The 15030-nt window shown below is 43.3% G+C and overlaps 1 protein-coding gene across 21 annotated transcripts in view; it reads right to left on the bottom strand.

Annotated features, from left to right (window-relative positions):
• Window positions 1–15030, bottom strand: part of phldb1b (pleckstrin homology-like domain, family B, member 1b) — an 88970-nt gene that overhangs the window by 27799 nt on the left and 46141 nt on the right. For all 21 annotated transcript variants that reach the window (XM_047335846.1, XM_047335850.1, XM_035621697.2 and 18 more), the window contains one exon: window positions 12024–13528. In XM_047335846.1, the coding sequence (XP_047191802.1) occupies window positions 12024–13528 (1505 nt within the window). The remainder of the gene's footprint in view (window positions 1–12023; window positions 13529–15030) is intronic.

Below are 15030 nucleotides of genomic sequence, written 5' to 3' on the forward strand. Positions count from 1 at the left end.
CTTTAACTCACTCTCATGATGGACACTGTGAGAAGAAGCAACAGCTCCGACGTTGAGATGAGGCACACGTCCAAACCGAGCCAGCTTGGTCAAAAGGCAGATGAACAAATACTGGCCTTTAAAAAGCTAAGTACCACCCACGATCGCCGACACCACCGTAACAAAGAAAACCCCCCGTCCCCACCCATCCCCTGGGAGGTTTGGAGGTATATAACCGTCACTCATCTGTTTGGAGAAGCACCACAAATCAAGGCCAACGACTTTATATAGATTCAGAATTAAACCGTCTCCATGGTCAGCATATGGCACGTTAGGGTTACTATGAGGACAAACTGGCTTCCCATGAAAAAAATTAACTAGCTGTAAAAATTTTTGTTAAAAAAAACTCTATTCTATTCTTAGTAAAGGTACATACACAAGGTGATTTGTGAATTATGCTGCGTTGGTAATTCAGAGTTTTGAGATTATGATGGGATGATAACCCTGACTTGCGAGTTCCGCGGAATAATGGAACGCAGCATAAGACACAGTAGTGGTTTGCTGACCTGCTAAGTTTCTACAATTAACTACTTAAAAAGTGAATGTGTCTAAACTTTAAGGTTATCTAGCTCAAGCTATCAGCTCCTGACATGTTTGAAATCTGTCGCATTAATAAGAGAAAAAAACTGGTCAAGCGAAATGGTTAAAGGAGACGTAGTGTACGACATCACCTACTCCAGTATTATCTCAGATGCGCCCCAGCTATCCCTCTTGCACACCTGGCCACACATTATACAACTTATTATATTACATTTAGTTGGATCAGGTGCATAAGAGTTGAGCCAGAACAAAAACCTGCAGTTTCTGTAACTTTACTGTGTTTAACTCCAGATGCATGTTACAGTTGAACTCCCACTAGGAATGTAAACTGAGATTCCATGTATGACAAGCTCGCCATGTTACATCATATCACACAAACACAGCTGATCTGTGTGTGTGTGTGTGTGTGTACAGTCAAAGCTGCTTCTGTATGCCCCGCTGTGTCATCGGGGCATACTGAAAAAATAAGCAGAGTCACAAGTCTGAAACAACCAACAATGTGATACACACAGTTTATTCCAGTCATGTTTTTTTTCAAACACTCCTCTGAAATGCAGCGTAGTCATATGCTGCATTCACTTTAATATCCATTAATGAACAAGAATTTTCCCTCACAGCTTCATCACTACATTGAGCGTTGTGAGCAGACTTTAAATAACGCCATCCGGCTCAGTGCTTTCTTAGATTCGCTGTAGTAGGAACAAAATAAACAATGGACAATGAACAAATGCTATGAAATGAGGAGGTGGAATTTTGTTCTCAGATTTTTTTAATTGCCAAAGTTCCCATTTGGACACATTCATCCAAGCAATTAAACCTTACAGTAGATTGTTAGAGGTGCAACACTAGGCTGGTGAACAACTAATAGAAATCCCATACACGTGACTTTTTATGAACCAAACAACCATGGGGTTGTGGGGGAATGCCCGCTTCCCATGGTTCACACATTCCACAGCCACGTCTCACCTAGTGGGTGGCTCTCATTACAACTGGGCTTGATGGAGAGATTTTGGGGTTGGAGCTGCTGCTGATGGAGTCACCCATGCATGGTGAAAAATAACCAAAGAGACAAGACTTCACAGGCCACAGCAGACAAGAAGCATAAGACACTAACTGTCACACACAAAATGCTGCTGCTGGGATTATAACAGGTTCAAGAAAACGTGACCATATAACACTGATTCCAGGCCGCGCTGCATTGGCTTCCTGTTTGTTTTTCGCATTGATTCTTCAATTTTATTGATGATTCTTGAGGCTTCCCACAACCGAGCCCCTATGTTTATCAAGGAATCACTAACTCGTCATGAGCCTGGGCGCCATTTTAGACCAGCTGATAGTGGTCTTCTGGTCGTTCCCAGAAGATTGGTGTCTAAAGGCGATCATGCTTTTTCAGTGTGGGCCCGGAAAAAACTGTGGAATGATTTACCAGCTGAGATTAGATATGCTACATCTGTTACTGCCTTTAAATCCATTCTTAAAACGTTCTCTTGTTTTTCAAAGCGTGCAACTCTGTGAATTTGAATTAAATTCTTTAACTTTATTGTTGTTTTATCATTTTGTGATGCAACTTTGTAACTTTGTGAAGAAGAGTGCCGTACAAATAAAGCGTGTTTCTTATTATGAATTTAAAAATGGAAGAAATAAACCCAGCAATTTCATATACGAAATGAAACCAAAGTTTTACCTAAAGTAGTAAACCACTAAATAGCATCCACTGTGACCAATCATGTCAATTACAGGAGAACGGAATTTCCAACATTTGGAAAGAGAGATCACATAAAGGGGAAAAAATATATAAAACATAAATAGCTTTGTGAGCTGGGCTTGATTGTATAACGAATTCTGAACACGTGGGGGCCTGTAGATATAGTAGTTGGTGAGCACTCTACAACATCATCAGATGACCTAACTGACATGTCTCAAGGTTGGGTACAGTGGGTTTACTTCCTGTTTTGTTATTGTAAGATATTCTTTTCATCTGGGACACAAACTAACTGTATCACAAGACAAGAGCCATGTTATTGTGTTGTCTCTTATTAGTTTGCACATATTAGGCACCATGTCCATCTCATCAGACCAAATAGTACAAAATATTCAATATAACAAAGTTGCTCATTTAATCTCATTGTGGAGTGTTACTACGTCAACTGCCAAATCCCCCATTTTAATGGATGCAAAAATCTTGTTTTGTTAAAAACAAAACATTTTCCACACTAAATGTGCAGCTATTTGGAATAACCCCATTCATGTAATCTCCTGTGAAGTGTAGGCAGTTTTTTTTAACATGACATCCTGCCTCTCTGTCACCTTTTCCTCATTTAGTCAGTACACTCTCCTCACTTTACTCTTTGCTTATTTCCTTCCTCCCAGCAGTCAGCATCTCGTCCCCACGTCTCCCTCTCTCTCCCGAGAGCCCTGTAATGTTTCTTCCTCCTCCCATCCTCCCCCTCGAGCACCCTGGGGCCGCTCCCCGTCTGTGCACCTTTGATCAGAATAGTTACGTTTTAAGCGTACAGCGGTAAATTCTTCTGTACCGAGTTCACCTATGTCACAGGTGTATAACCTCACGCGCACAATATTTCAAGAGTAAACCGTTAAATTTCAACAAAGCCATATTCTCTAAATACATCTGCAGGCGAAGGGCTTAAAAGGTGTCTCTGTGAAAAGAAAACTCATTCACGATCCGACTCGGATCCCCAGAGGGTTCATCATGATCCAAACAAGAAATACAATATTTCTATTTTATTTCCTGCTACTGCCTTTTTCTCTCTCCCTTGTGTAACACATAAGCATCAAAGCCAGGCAGGCGGGAATAGAACAAGGAGAATTTCCAGCAGCAGCAAACCTCTCTGGATAACAAGCTGGTGGTCCACCATGTTGGCACTGAACTCCCGGTGGGGGTGGCTGCCATTTAAACCACTGCAGCCTGAGCTTCGACTGGGATCCGAGCCCTGGAGGCATCTCTCAAAGTGAAGACCGGGTTCCAGACATCATGTCAAACACTTACAGACTAGATACAGTGATTAAAGACGAGACAGGAGTCTTATTTTTACAGTGTCTAAACTTTGCTGGGGATAATAAAACATGTTTATGGCTTGGTTATTGTTTATAAGACAGAGGTGAGATGAGGTCTGCAGGATGTGCAAGTTGGATTAACTAATGTAAGATAAATAATCTGCAGTGCACAAGAAATTGTGAGATTAAATGTCAATATCTGCCAGAAGCTCAAAGTTAAGGTTGGTACAGTAGTGAACCAGTGTGCTCTATATCCATGTGAGACTGTTTAGCCAGAGGAGGTTTATAGTGAGCATACCAGCAAAAGTAAACAGCGGCACCAAGCAAACAGAAACAAGCTGTCGTCCTAGAGGATGCACACATGCCGCCTGGGGCTCAACAGCCTGCTGTCCATTTAAAGAGCTCAGGACAAATTACAATTTGGTGGATCTTAATTAGTAGGCGGAAAGAACTCTATTTGATTTAGTTTGTTCACTACTAATGTCTATTAGACATCATCAAAGTGGTTACGATTCATCCTCTGGGGTTCATGAATTTGAATACACAATATATTGGCAACCCGTCCGACAGTTGTTGCCTTATTTCTGTCTGGACCAAAGAGGGGGACCAGTCGGCAGACCAACATTGCCAGCCGACATTTGCTCAAGGCATTCTCTCATCTAACACTATTGTGCTCTGTACAGATCTGAGATTTCCTCACACTACAGGTTGTATGATTTCAACGGCCATAATGTGAACGACGCAAACGGGAATTTCTCAAGCGAAACTCGCCAGGGCCTGAAAGCTCGCTTTGAGCGGAACACTTAAAACTGAAAATCCACTCATCAGAGGTTTGTGAATATTAGCAGCGGTGTCAGTTTACCTTCATGAGCTCTGTCACACCGTTGAGAAAGACCGGCTTCTCTTTAGCCAGAGCGAGCATATACACCGCGGCCTGCTCCCTGCTCTGACCTCGTCTCGCCGGTACGGTCCTGCTGCCACCCAGCACATGATACCGGTCCATGACACACGCACCCACTCACACACAGACTGGAACCGAACTCTGCCGCTCTGTAACAGTACTGAAAGATGTCTCAGTCCTCAGAGTTGTGCCGCCTCACTGCTCCCGCTGCACTGTCAAAACGATTTCAGAAGTTGCTGCGCTACTTTTGGGACGGATGGGGGCTACCTCAGCTCAGCCCAGCCCCTACGCAAGTCTTGTGAGAGATGGTGAGGAATCTGCGTGAACAGTGGGCGGAGTTAGAGACCAACATGTGTGGGGGCTTCCTCGAGTGGGAGGTGGCTTGCTAGCAGGTTCTAAGAAAAGAAACTAACTTTATATACCAAGAAGAACTTCATGCTGCATGCACTGTCTGCTCTTAACTGGAAATAGACTGATACATTGAATCCAGGCAAACAGAGTAATGACTTAAGTTTCCACTAATGGGTGCAGATAACAGGGATGAAACATGCTCTAAAATAGAGGTGTCCCAAAATATCAGTATTGATGTCGACCGTGATAATTTAAAAATGAAATATTGGTGACAGCTGAAAGTTTAATGACTGAACCAGTTGAAAGCTTGGAACCACACAGCATCATCTGGAAGTTGCTAGTATTTTGAATAATTAACAGAGGTAAAGATGAGTTTAGAGGCAAGATCATTTCTTTTAAAATGTTAATAGATCTCACATAATTTCATGTGATAATCGAGTAACGATTTTTGTTTTCCCTAAGGAAGTACAGAACGGGAGAATATTAGGACTGCAACAAATTTTTTTTTTAAAGAATTGATTAGTTTATTGGTCGAAAAAAAATTGATACATATTTTCAAAATTGATGAATTGCAAGTTATTTTGCAAGACAAAATGCCAAACATGAATGGCTTGTCTTTGTCCTCTGTGAGCATGAACTAAATGTGTCTGGGTTTTAAACTGACGAACATGACATTTCAGAACCTCCAGCTGGTTTCCTGGGATGTTTTGATTTAAAAAATATCTTTAAATATACAATATTAAGTACATATGCAGTATAAAAATAAAGTCTTGGAATTTCAATAGAATAACCTGAAATAGTGCGTGTTTGGATTTAATATCCTGATTATAATCACAACATCTTAATGTCTTCATATGCTTATTGAGCTTTAAAATTCCCAGCCATTATTTTTAAGTAGAGAGCCAAATTGTTCAAATCAAATGAAATATATATAAACCCTGAGATTTAAAATAATCCAATAAATGTGTTAAAAACTATTTTCCCAATAACAGAAAGTAATTTTCTAAAAAACAACAACATTCCAATATGTAATTTTTGGTTTTGTAATGCGTCATAATTACAAAGTCTTTGTCTGTTGGCCAAGACAACCATGGTGGAAACAGTTATGCTGCTGACGGCCTGCTCTTTCAGACCAAGGCATCAGTCAAGACTTATTGGACTATTTCACATTTTCATTGTTGAACTATACATATATTTTTTCTCTGTATTTATTCATATGACCATTCATTTGATTTTTTAAAAATTCTTTCTTATTTGGTGATTCATTCATTTAGAATTGAAAATCTTTGGTCTTCAATATTTCTGAGCAACATCTAACCAAACAGACGGATAATTTATGAATGGCAGTTTATAAATAACACATTGGACGCTGGTTCTTAAGAAATCCCATGTATGGATGGCAAAGTGGACTTCACTGAAATACTGAGCAGTTAAATGACCCCCTCTAGTGGAGAGGACATGCAGCAGCAGGATTGGAAGCACCTGCTGCTGTGTCAAAACTACAAACAAAAATATGACAAAGAAAAGCAAAAAACCTTCCAGCCAAAGCAACATCATCCAAGTAATGAGGATTAATTCAAAAAGCAGCAGTAACGACAGAATAAAAACAACACTGCATCAAGTGACATGACGTGTCCGGATCTGCCACTTATTCTGAGTGGAGAAAATCCACGCGTGGCAAATTTGTTGGTGCTGCCTCAAGTCTGGATTAGTGCAGCTTTCCTTTGGACGGGCAGAGAAGCAGATGTATCGCCGCTGTCCCAGATAAAGAGCCACAGCTTTCGCCCGACTGTCTCATCTGTTGACACCAAACTGATGATCCAAACACAAACATTAAGATGATCCAGCAGTCCAAAATTTTCATCGCTTCCTCTTCCTCCTTGACCTTAAAATCCAGACGGCAATTCCCTAAAAACTCTTCACTTCGAGTAAAGTGCCACCATCCGGTCAGTGGGTTTGTGCAGCACTGTGCGTCAGTGTAGGTGCAGGATATACTCGGCTGCCTAGGTGGGGCAGGTTGAGTGTGCCACAGTAGCTGGATATATTTGGTCGGGGTTCTGCAAGTCGTGGTGGAAAACACGTGTGGTGTTCTGTTCGACAAGTGCAAGGGTATATTTGGTCCGCTAATCCTCACGGACAGCGTCAAACCATGCGAACCACGCAGGAAAAACTATTCTGCGTGTCACGCACAGACAGCATTTGTGACAGCTAGAAAATGACAGAGCGGGAGCCCACAAAAGAGAAAACAACAAAGGGAGGAAAGCGGTGAGAGAGAAGGTGGAAGGGACAGGGCAGACCGGCTCAGGTTGGTCAGATGATGATGATGAAGATCAAGGCCAGGGTTTACCTTCCTTTTGAATTCCCACCAGATCTAATCTCTGCCTGAGAAAAAAATACACAGAACTGGAGTCATTCATGAAACGCCAACGGGAGTTCCACGGAGAAACTTTAAATCCTGAGAAAGACGTGCCTCGGAGGCTTGATTAAAGTAGGCCTTTATTAAAGATGCATTAAGCAATCTGTGACCTTCACCGACCTCTAGCAGCAACCAGCAGGGGCTGGAACAACAGATCTCCGTCTCCACAGGAGTCTGAGAGACAGCCCCCTCCCCACCCATCACAACCTCGATTATTTTCTCGATTCATCGATTAGTTGTTTGGCCCGAAAAATGCCAATCGTGTTTCCCAAAACTCCAAGATGATGTTTTGTTTTGTCCTCACACCAAAGACCTTCAGTTTAGTGTCATAGAGGAGCAAAGAAACTACTTGAACCGATTAATCGATTATCAAAATAGCTGGCAATTGATTTAGTAGTCGATTACTAATCGATTAACTTTTGCAGCTCTAATCCGGAGTTTTTCGTCCTCAAAAAATAACCTGGTTATCTTTGCTTCTTTGTCATTTGCCAAAACAAGCTTTACGGCTTTTTAGCAGCGACAACGTCTTGCAATGGTGGTTGCATGAAACACTGTGCTGGTAATTTTACATTGTATGATACAGAACAACTCACATTGTGCCTCTGAGCGGGTCCCTCACAAGAAAGTGACCGCTCATTAAAGATAATGGTGTTAGTTTAACTTATGCAACATGAAGGATGAGGTCATCTTTCATGGGCCGACGACCGGGGGGCGCGTGTTTGCCACAGACGAAGTACGCTGCGACTCGCCACGTGTGCCAAGTGTGTTTGGCAAGGCAGCGAGTGGGTCAGGTGGCCAAGAGGCCAGAGCGGTGCCAGGGCAGACAGCTTGGATCAGATGGACACTGGAAAAAACGGTCATCCCTGCAGACGGGCCATCGGGCAGGGCTTAGCTCCAGGCTCCGAAGGTGAACACGATTTAGCTCAATTAAATGCTGTTGAAGGAGTTTTCACTGTCAAACTGCAACTGATATTTCCCACGTCCGCATATTGTATATCAAACTGATGCAATTTTTTAAACATGGACATTTTCTTTCTGAAAACATGAGCTTATTTCTCGTCCGAGTGGAACCACTGGATAGTAAAAGACGGTGCATACTCGTGTGGAATCCAATGAGAATCCACGAGAGTCTTTTCCGTTTAAAAGGGCATTCCACCAGTTTAGTGCAGCACTTCCATAAAACTGGAAAAGTAATGAGAGGAGGGTTAAAAACTGACCAAACCAAAAGACGCGTTCACACACTGCTGACTTGAGTGTACATGTGGGTTCCACAGTTTCAGGGTTATTATTCATCTGATCAATAAGTCATGATTGGAACATGACACATGCAGTTAGACGACAATAGACTGTGGCAGGGGTTGGAAGTATTGTGGTTCTGTCGTCCTCGGTTTCAGAATCATCACACCCTTATAAAAGAGTCCAGGGGACTTTCTATAGAAGTGCACTGCGTCATACTAACATACTGTTCATCAACGCTCCTGAGGCTGGTGTAGTCAACGTTCATTTCATCCGCACTGTGCTGAACACAAAATATAAATAGCATATGGTCTGTGTGTATATACACTTTGCTATAGCTTATTGCAGATACAATAAATCAGTGTAAAGTAAAGACCACAATAAATATTGTGAGCAATAAGGCACAAGAAATGTTACTGAGGCTGGATATTTACCAGTTTAACCATAAACCTTATTATAAGTAACCATAAATACAAAGAAAACACAAATACAACCAAATAGGTGGAACTTAATTTGAGATAAATGCACAGCTTTTCTGCATTGTTTATTCTGTAAGATAAGAGTTTTCATATATTTCAAAAATGTAAGGCCAAAACTGATACGTCTTTGAAAGACTATATATATATACATATTGACTGTTAAACTGGTAACAACTGATAAATTGGTTCGACCTCTACGATACAGTAGTTGTATGTCTGCTGATAAGTAACACACAGAAATTAGGTAATTTACAAATTGTGTCTTACAGTAGCATGTATCTTCTAAGGGATTTGCATTAAAGATAGTTTGTCTATGTCTAATACAAATGGCCAACATATCGTCGTCAGAATTTGTTATCGCTCTAATATCAGTAAAGGCCAGGAAAATTCAGTATAGACGACTGACTAGCTTTTTTCCAGAGCTTTCACCTGTTTCTCATGGTCTCTTCATACTTTATACGATGTAATTAAACTGCATTTACTCAACAGGCCAGAATCCATCCAGAGCCAACATCCGTCTGATAGATCAGTGTATCAGTGGAAGAAAAGTCGCTTGTAGCCTCTTGCTGCCTCTGAGCGGTGTGCTCCTGTTGATTTCACAATAAGAGCCTCTTCACTGTGCAAACTTAGAATTCATAACTTTGTTTTCCAGTAAGCATTTGTGTGAATGAGTAGCGGGCTGTGTGTGAAGTGCTTTAAATGCAGACGCTCCGGGGCAAGAAAAAAATCTGTCATGACAGTGAGTCAACTGTGACTAATTACAGGCCCTGCAGCTCCACGCCCTGCCTCCTCCAAGAGCTGCGAGTTTCTGCACTCGAAACAATACAATATCCTAGCTGCGAAAGGAATCTTGCCTCTGTGTCTCAGGCGGCACCTGCTTGTCCCTGTGTGCGTAACCTGTCTTTTTGACCTTAGTCCATGAGCTATTTGCACAAATCGAAAGCAAATATTGTCCTCTGTGCGCCTGTTGCTGTACTAGTCCAAAGGTTGTTGCGGCTATTGAGAACAAAGAACTTGGGGTTTGACAGTCTGGGGTGAGTGAAGGCTAACATGTGCAGTAAAGACGAATTGCTGGACAATTACCAGTGTTGCATTCATAAGGAGAAAGGCGCTACATCAACATGATTAATGCATTACTGACGGTGGTGGGAGGGACGGGTCTACCGGTGGAAATGTTTTCACAACTCTGGACTCGCCCAACGTAATGGCGCTGCGTGCCCCGAGTTATTCAACGTCTACAGAACGTTTACTATTTATCAGATAAACAATTAAATTAACTTATCTAAAAAGATTATAATAATAACATTCCTGTCAAAAGAGATATGAAATAGTCGTTTGTCAAGTTATTTCTTAGTTATTTGCTATTTACGAATGTCAGTGGGATTTTTGCATAAAGTTTCATTACTTTCAAAACAACCTGAAGTTACTTTTACAACCACAGAGAACTTTATTAGCAACAACTGCGGATTCATGCACTTATCCAATTAGATAAGACATGTGGTTTGTTCACGTCAAATATCAGAGAAAAATATATATATTTTGTTGTTGTTTGTTGTTTGTTGTTTCTATTTTTTTTAATATAAAAATAGTAGAAACAACAGGGAGGGAAATGCAATTTGAAGGGGGAGAGACTTCATGTCTATGGTGAGGACCAGATCTAACACACACGCTGACTGAGCATCTAATTATTGACAAAATGTCAATGTGCCAACTGCTGCTATCAAATGAGAAATCATCAACAGACACAGACAGCCCGTCTTGATAACACTCCCTTTCTTGCAGCACATACCTCAGCCCACTTCACTGTTAAGGGTTAAACAGAGTCTCAGTGTATGGTTGCCAAGCCTCTATAGGAGGCACCAGAACATGACCTGATACACAGAGATAGAGGGCATGTCGCCTCAGTCTGTCCGACTGAGCTGGCTTCGCTCAGTCTCCCAATTTGTAATTACAAGCAGGGCTGATAGACGCCTTGTTCTGGAAGCACAAACGCATGTAAAGGCTTTTAAAAGGACTTTGTCACTGCAGTTTCATTCAGACTGGCAGACAAGTTCAAGATGTCTACCGCCGCTCCCTACCCCCCTCTGTTGAGTTTAGGAAACAACAAACAATGCGGTTGCTATGGGCTCATCTGGGCGCCGAGACCACATGTCGGCAGCAGTTTATGACGACAGCCAAGTTACAGACAGTTCATGTTTGTTTGGAAAAGGAGGAGTAACCAGGCCCCGAAAATTATCTCAGTGGAGATAAGTGTGAGCGCTACACTCCCTTCCTCCAGGAGGTCAGACAGATTAAAGTTAGACCAACAACATCTCATCACCAACGGGGATTCTTCCGGTGATGATCATTCCAATGAACTTCTTTTAGATGACTTAGAAGATGCCTAAGGCAGTTAAGGCGAACCTGAGATCCTCAGTAAAATCCACTTTGAAGAATTGTTTTGTTAAACTAAACAAAAAAATCATATCCATGCTTACTTATGCAACTCCTCGAAATTCTATAACAAAATAACCTGAGAGACACATTTTGACACGGTGTCAAAAAGGGTTCACAAACCTATCAAACTAAAAGTGCAGCGTAATCCAAGGCTCATCAGTACCAGCATATTCAGCACTCTTCACATGTATTATCACCAAGACAGTATTAATCAGCAATTATTTAAATTTTGTACATCAATCAATTGGTTAAGACAATAACAATAATTTGTTGAAACCCTATTACTCAGATAGAAACTATCCTCAGGTACAAACTGCCGTCATGTTTAGTAAAAAACAATGTCAATATAGTATTATGTTTACCTGTCTAAACCTGAATGAACTTTATATTATAACCATGTATTATGGTTAGCTATCAAATATGCTGTGCAACAAACATGTAAAGCAAAATGTATAAAATGAACCTAGGATTGTAAGTAAAAAACTTTTGACTGAAGAAATTAGTAGAAATGTATAGCAAAATTGCTGTAAACTTAAAGCAAAAATGTTCTGAGAACATGAAAAAGTAGCCAATTACAGTAGTTTAATGTTGACATGTTCTCCTGACTCACCAGTCTCTCCATTTCCTGCTCTCGAAGCCTCTCCTCTCTCTGTCGTCGGTGGTACTCTAGCAGCTCGTCCTCATTGTCGCTGATTTCTGTGATGCTGTTCTTCCTCTCCCTCATCCCAGGGTGAGGTCTCCCTGCAGACATCTTCCTGTGGGTCCTGGGGCTGGCTGCGGGGGAAGAGCCAGGCAGGGATCCCAGACTGTAAGCAGGAGACAGGGTGTTCCCAGCACTTGCCTTCCGTCCCCCCGCTCCACCACCTCCGCCCTCCATCATCATAGAGGTAGGTGACGGACTGCGGGCTCTGATCCCCCTGCTGCACATCTGCTCCTCAGATGAAGATCCAGTCTTTCGTCTGAGCCTGGGACTCTCTGGAACAAATTTGACAAGACCTGAGGGACTATCTGGAGTCCTCAAAGTAGGGATTGTCCCTGGTAGTGCCCCTGGGAGTACTGGGACCCCTCTCCGAGCCATGGAGGGGCTAAGAGGGGGCAGCTCTCTCATTGTGCTGCTCGAGCCGCTGCCACCGTTCAGCTCCAGGTTCCTCCTGGCCATGCGTGGGCTTTCAGGGGGCTGCAGTGAACGTGGATGCTGCTGAAGCGGTGATCCTTGGATGACGTGGACAATGGGGTCCAAGGGAGGCTGGAAGGTTCTGGTGGGTTGGGAAAGCTGCCTGGAAGGGCTAGATGTGAGGGAGCAATCAGCTAGAGAGGTCTGCTCTCTAAAGGGGCTGGCAGGCCTTTCCTGGAGCACTGTGGTTGTCTTGGTCCTGGGACTGGAGGGAGACGGGGACGAAGAGGTGGGGAATTTGGGGGTGAGTCTGGGGCTACTCGGCACAATGTTTCTACTATTGAGAGATTCACTTGAGGACAGGTAGGAGGTCTGTCGTGGGCTCTCAGACCCATCTTGGCCAAGTCCTCTACGGCTTGTCTTTGGGCTCTGAGGAGCCTCTGTTAAGACCTTCCTCTGCACCCTGGGGCTTTCCTGAACCTTCTGGCCCACCCCACCACTGCTGAAGTTGGGCAAAATTGTCCGTGCCTGGGGCACAGGTGGAGGCTGGGAGGTGAAATTGTAGCTAGAGGAGCGTACAGGCACTGGCGGCAGAGAAGAACTCTGGTCCTGGGGTCCTCCACTAGGAGATGGGCTGGTAAAGCTCCCACTGCTGGCCGCTGAGGGTGACGACAGGGGGGAAAAGGGAGGGGATGTATTCTCATAGCTGGACCCCACAGACATGGCCCCTGGGCTGGTAGGAGGGGACAGCAGATACCGGCCCCCTCCATTCAACATGGGCGACAGAGGCGAGTGGGGAATTGGTTGGCCTCCGGGATGCTTTTTGGCCTCCAAGGAAGACGGCTGGGGGTCATCCATGACTAGGGAGTCCATGATGTCCTGGAGGTCCTTCTCAATGGAGCTGACGATTGCACTGTGCTCAGACTGGACTCTCTCTCCAGGAGCTGAGGGCGACTGGCCTGGCCTGGCCTGGTGATTCCCATTGACCAAGCTCTCTGTGTCTAAAGGGGGAGAAGTAATAAATGATGAATATCAGGCTTTGGCTTTGAAAACAAAAAGAAAATTCCGTTAATATAACAAAGATCTTTTAAATGTGCAGTGACAGTCTGACAAAAACGTTTGTGTCAAAAAACAAAGACTCCTTCCAGAGAGCATTCCTTTGGCTGTGGGGGTCCTGAATGTGAGGGCTTTGCTTTGCCACAAAAAAGTGCAGGCTTCTCAGAGTCAGTTTATATTGGCAATGTAATGTCGTGTCACCTGGCAGCACGCTGCATTTGTCAATCAAATAGGTGCAAGCCCCTGCTTTATTTCTACTGTCCACCCAGAGGAAAAATCGACTGTTGCCATCATAGGTTTGCAGAGTTGGAAAATCCTGTATCACAGCATTATGGTGTGGAGTCAGATAAAACTGCAGACTCATAGCCATATTACTCACACTGACTGGAGAACATGCCCACACCAGTACAGCCAATGCCATTCTCTGCTCTTTGTTCACCAGGATAAAGACTTTGTACACAGGTCTCTTAACCACTGGCCTGAGCTCTTGGCACAAGTACCTTCAATGACTCTTACTCTGACAGTGTAATACTGCATTATCTATGGTTTAACTATTATATATGATAAGGTCTGATGCAAATCTGCCAGATGACCTTACCTTACCTTTCTTTCCCTGGGCGATAAGAGGGTGATAAACAGGCAATGATGTGCAGTGAGATCCTGCGCATTTTCAGAACTTGGTCAGATTTGCTTGAGTCTTTTCCTCACAGGCTGCCCACTGCAGCCTTGGTGACTTTTTAATGACTTTCCATAACTAACTCAAACTCTTCCTGGTTTGGTTAGGTTGCGTTTCAGTCCAGGAAAATATCTAAAGAGCAAAAGTCCTTGACCTCTCCAGAGATCCTATCAAATGTCCTTAAATTGCATGATATTTCCGAACCTCCATGTCCAGTCATAACTTTGCGCTTACTATTTGAGATATATGTAAAATCATTATCAAAATCCATGCCTTATCACCCCAGTGTAGAAGCCGGGACAAGCATGAGGGCAAAGAAGGGATTAGTGGTGAGGAAAGAAAGAAGGATACAGGCGAGGAGATGAAGGGAGGGATAGGCCCGTGCACTGGATAGGGATCAGGAGAAAATGTGCCTGCATAACCCAATTACTGACAGGCCCGAAAGCCACGTAGGACACAGGCCGGGTAATCTAATCTTAACCGTCCCCCTTTAATGTCGGCATAGTTGATTATTACAACAGAAACACAGCCACGTGGGAGATTCACCAGCATGGCCCTCGAGGCAAGGATCACAGCACAGATCAGGTTTTATAACTGCCAAACGAAATCTGCCTGAATAGACTGGTCGTCTGTTCCGACGGAAACACGAGGATGGCGGCGGCGTGGAGTCATTAGTGCCAACACACAGAGAGGTAACGCAAGGCAACAGAAGAATGGAGCCGCCGTGTTCAACGGTGCCGAAATAACATTGGAAAGCATAAATGTGACAGT

The sequence above is a fragment of the Scophthalmus maximus genome, chromosome 11, assembly GCF_022379125.1.
Source record: "Scophthalmus maximus strain ysfricsl-2021 chromosome 11, ASM2237912v1, whole genome shotgun sequence".
In the NCBI taxonomy this organism is placed as follows: Eukaryota; Metazoa; Chordata; class Actinopteri; order Pleuronectiformes; family Scophthalmidae; genus Scophthalmus; species Scophthalmus maximus.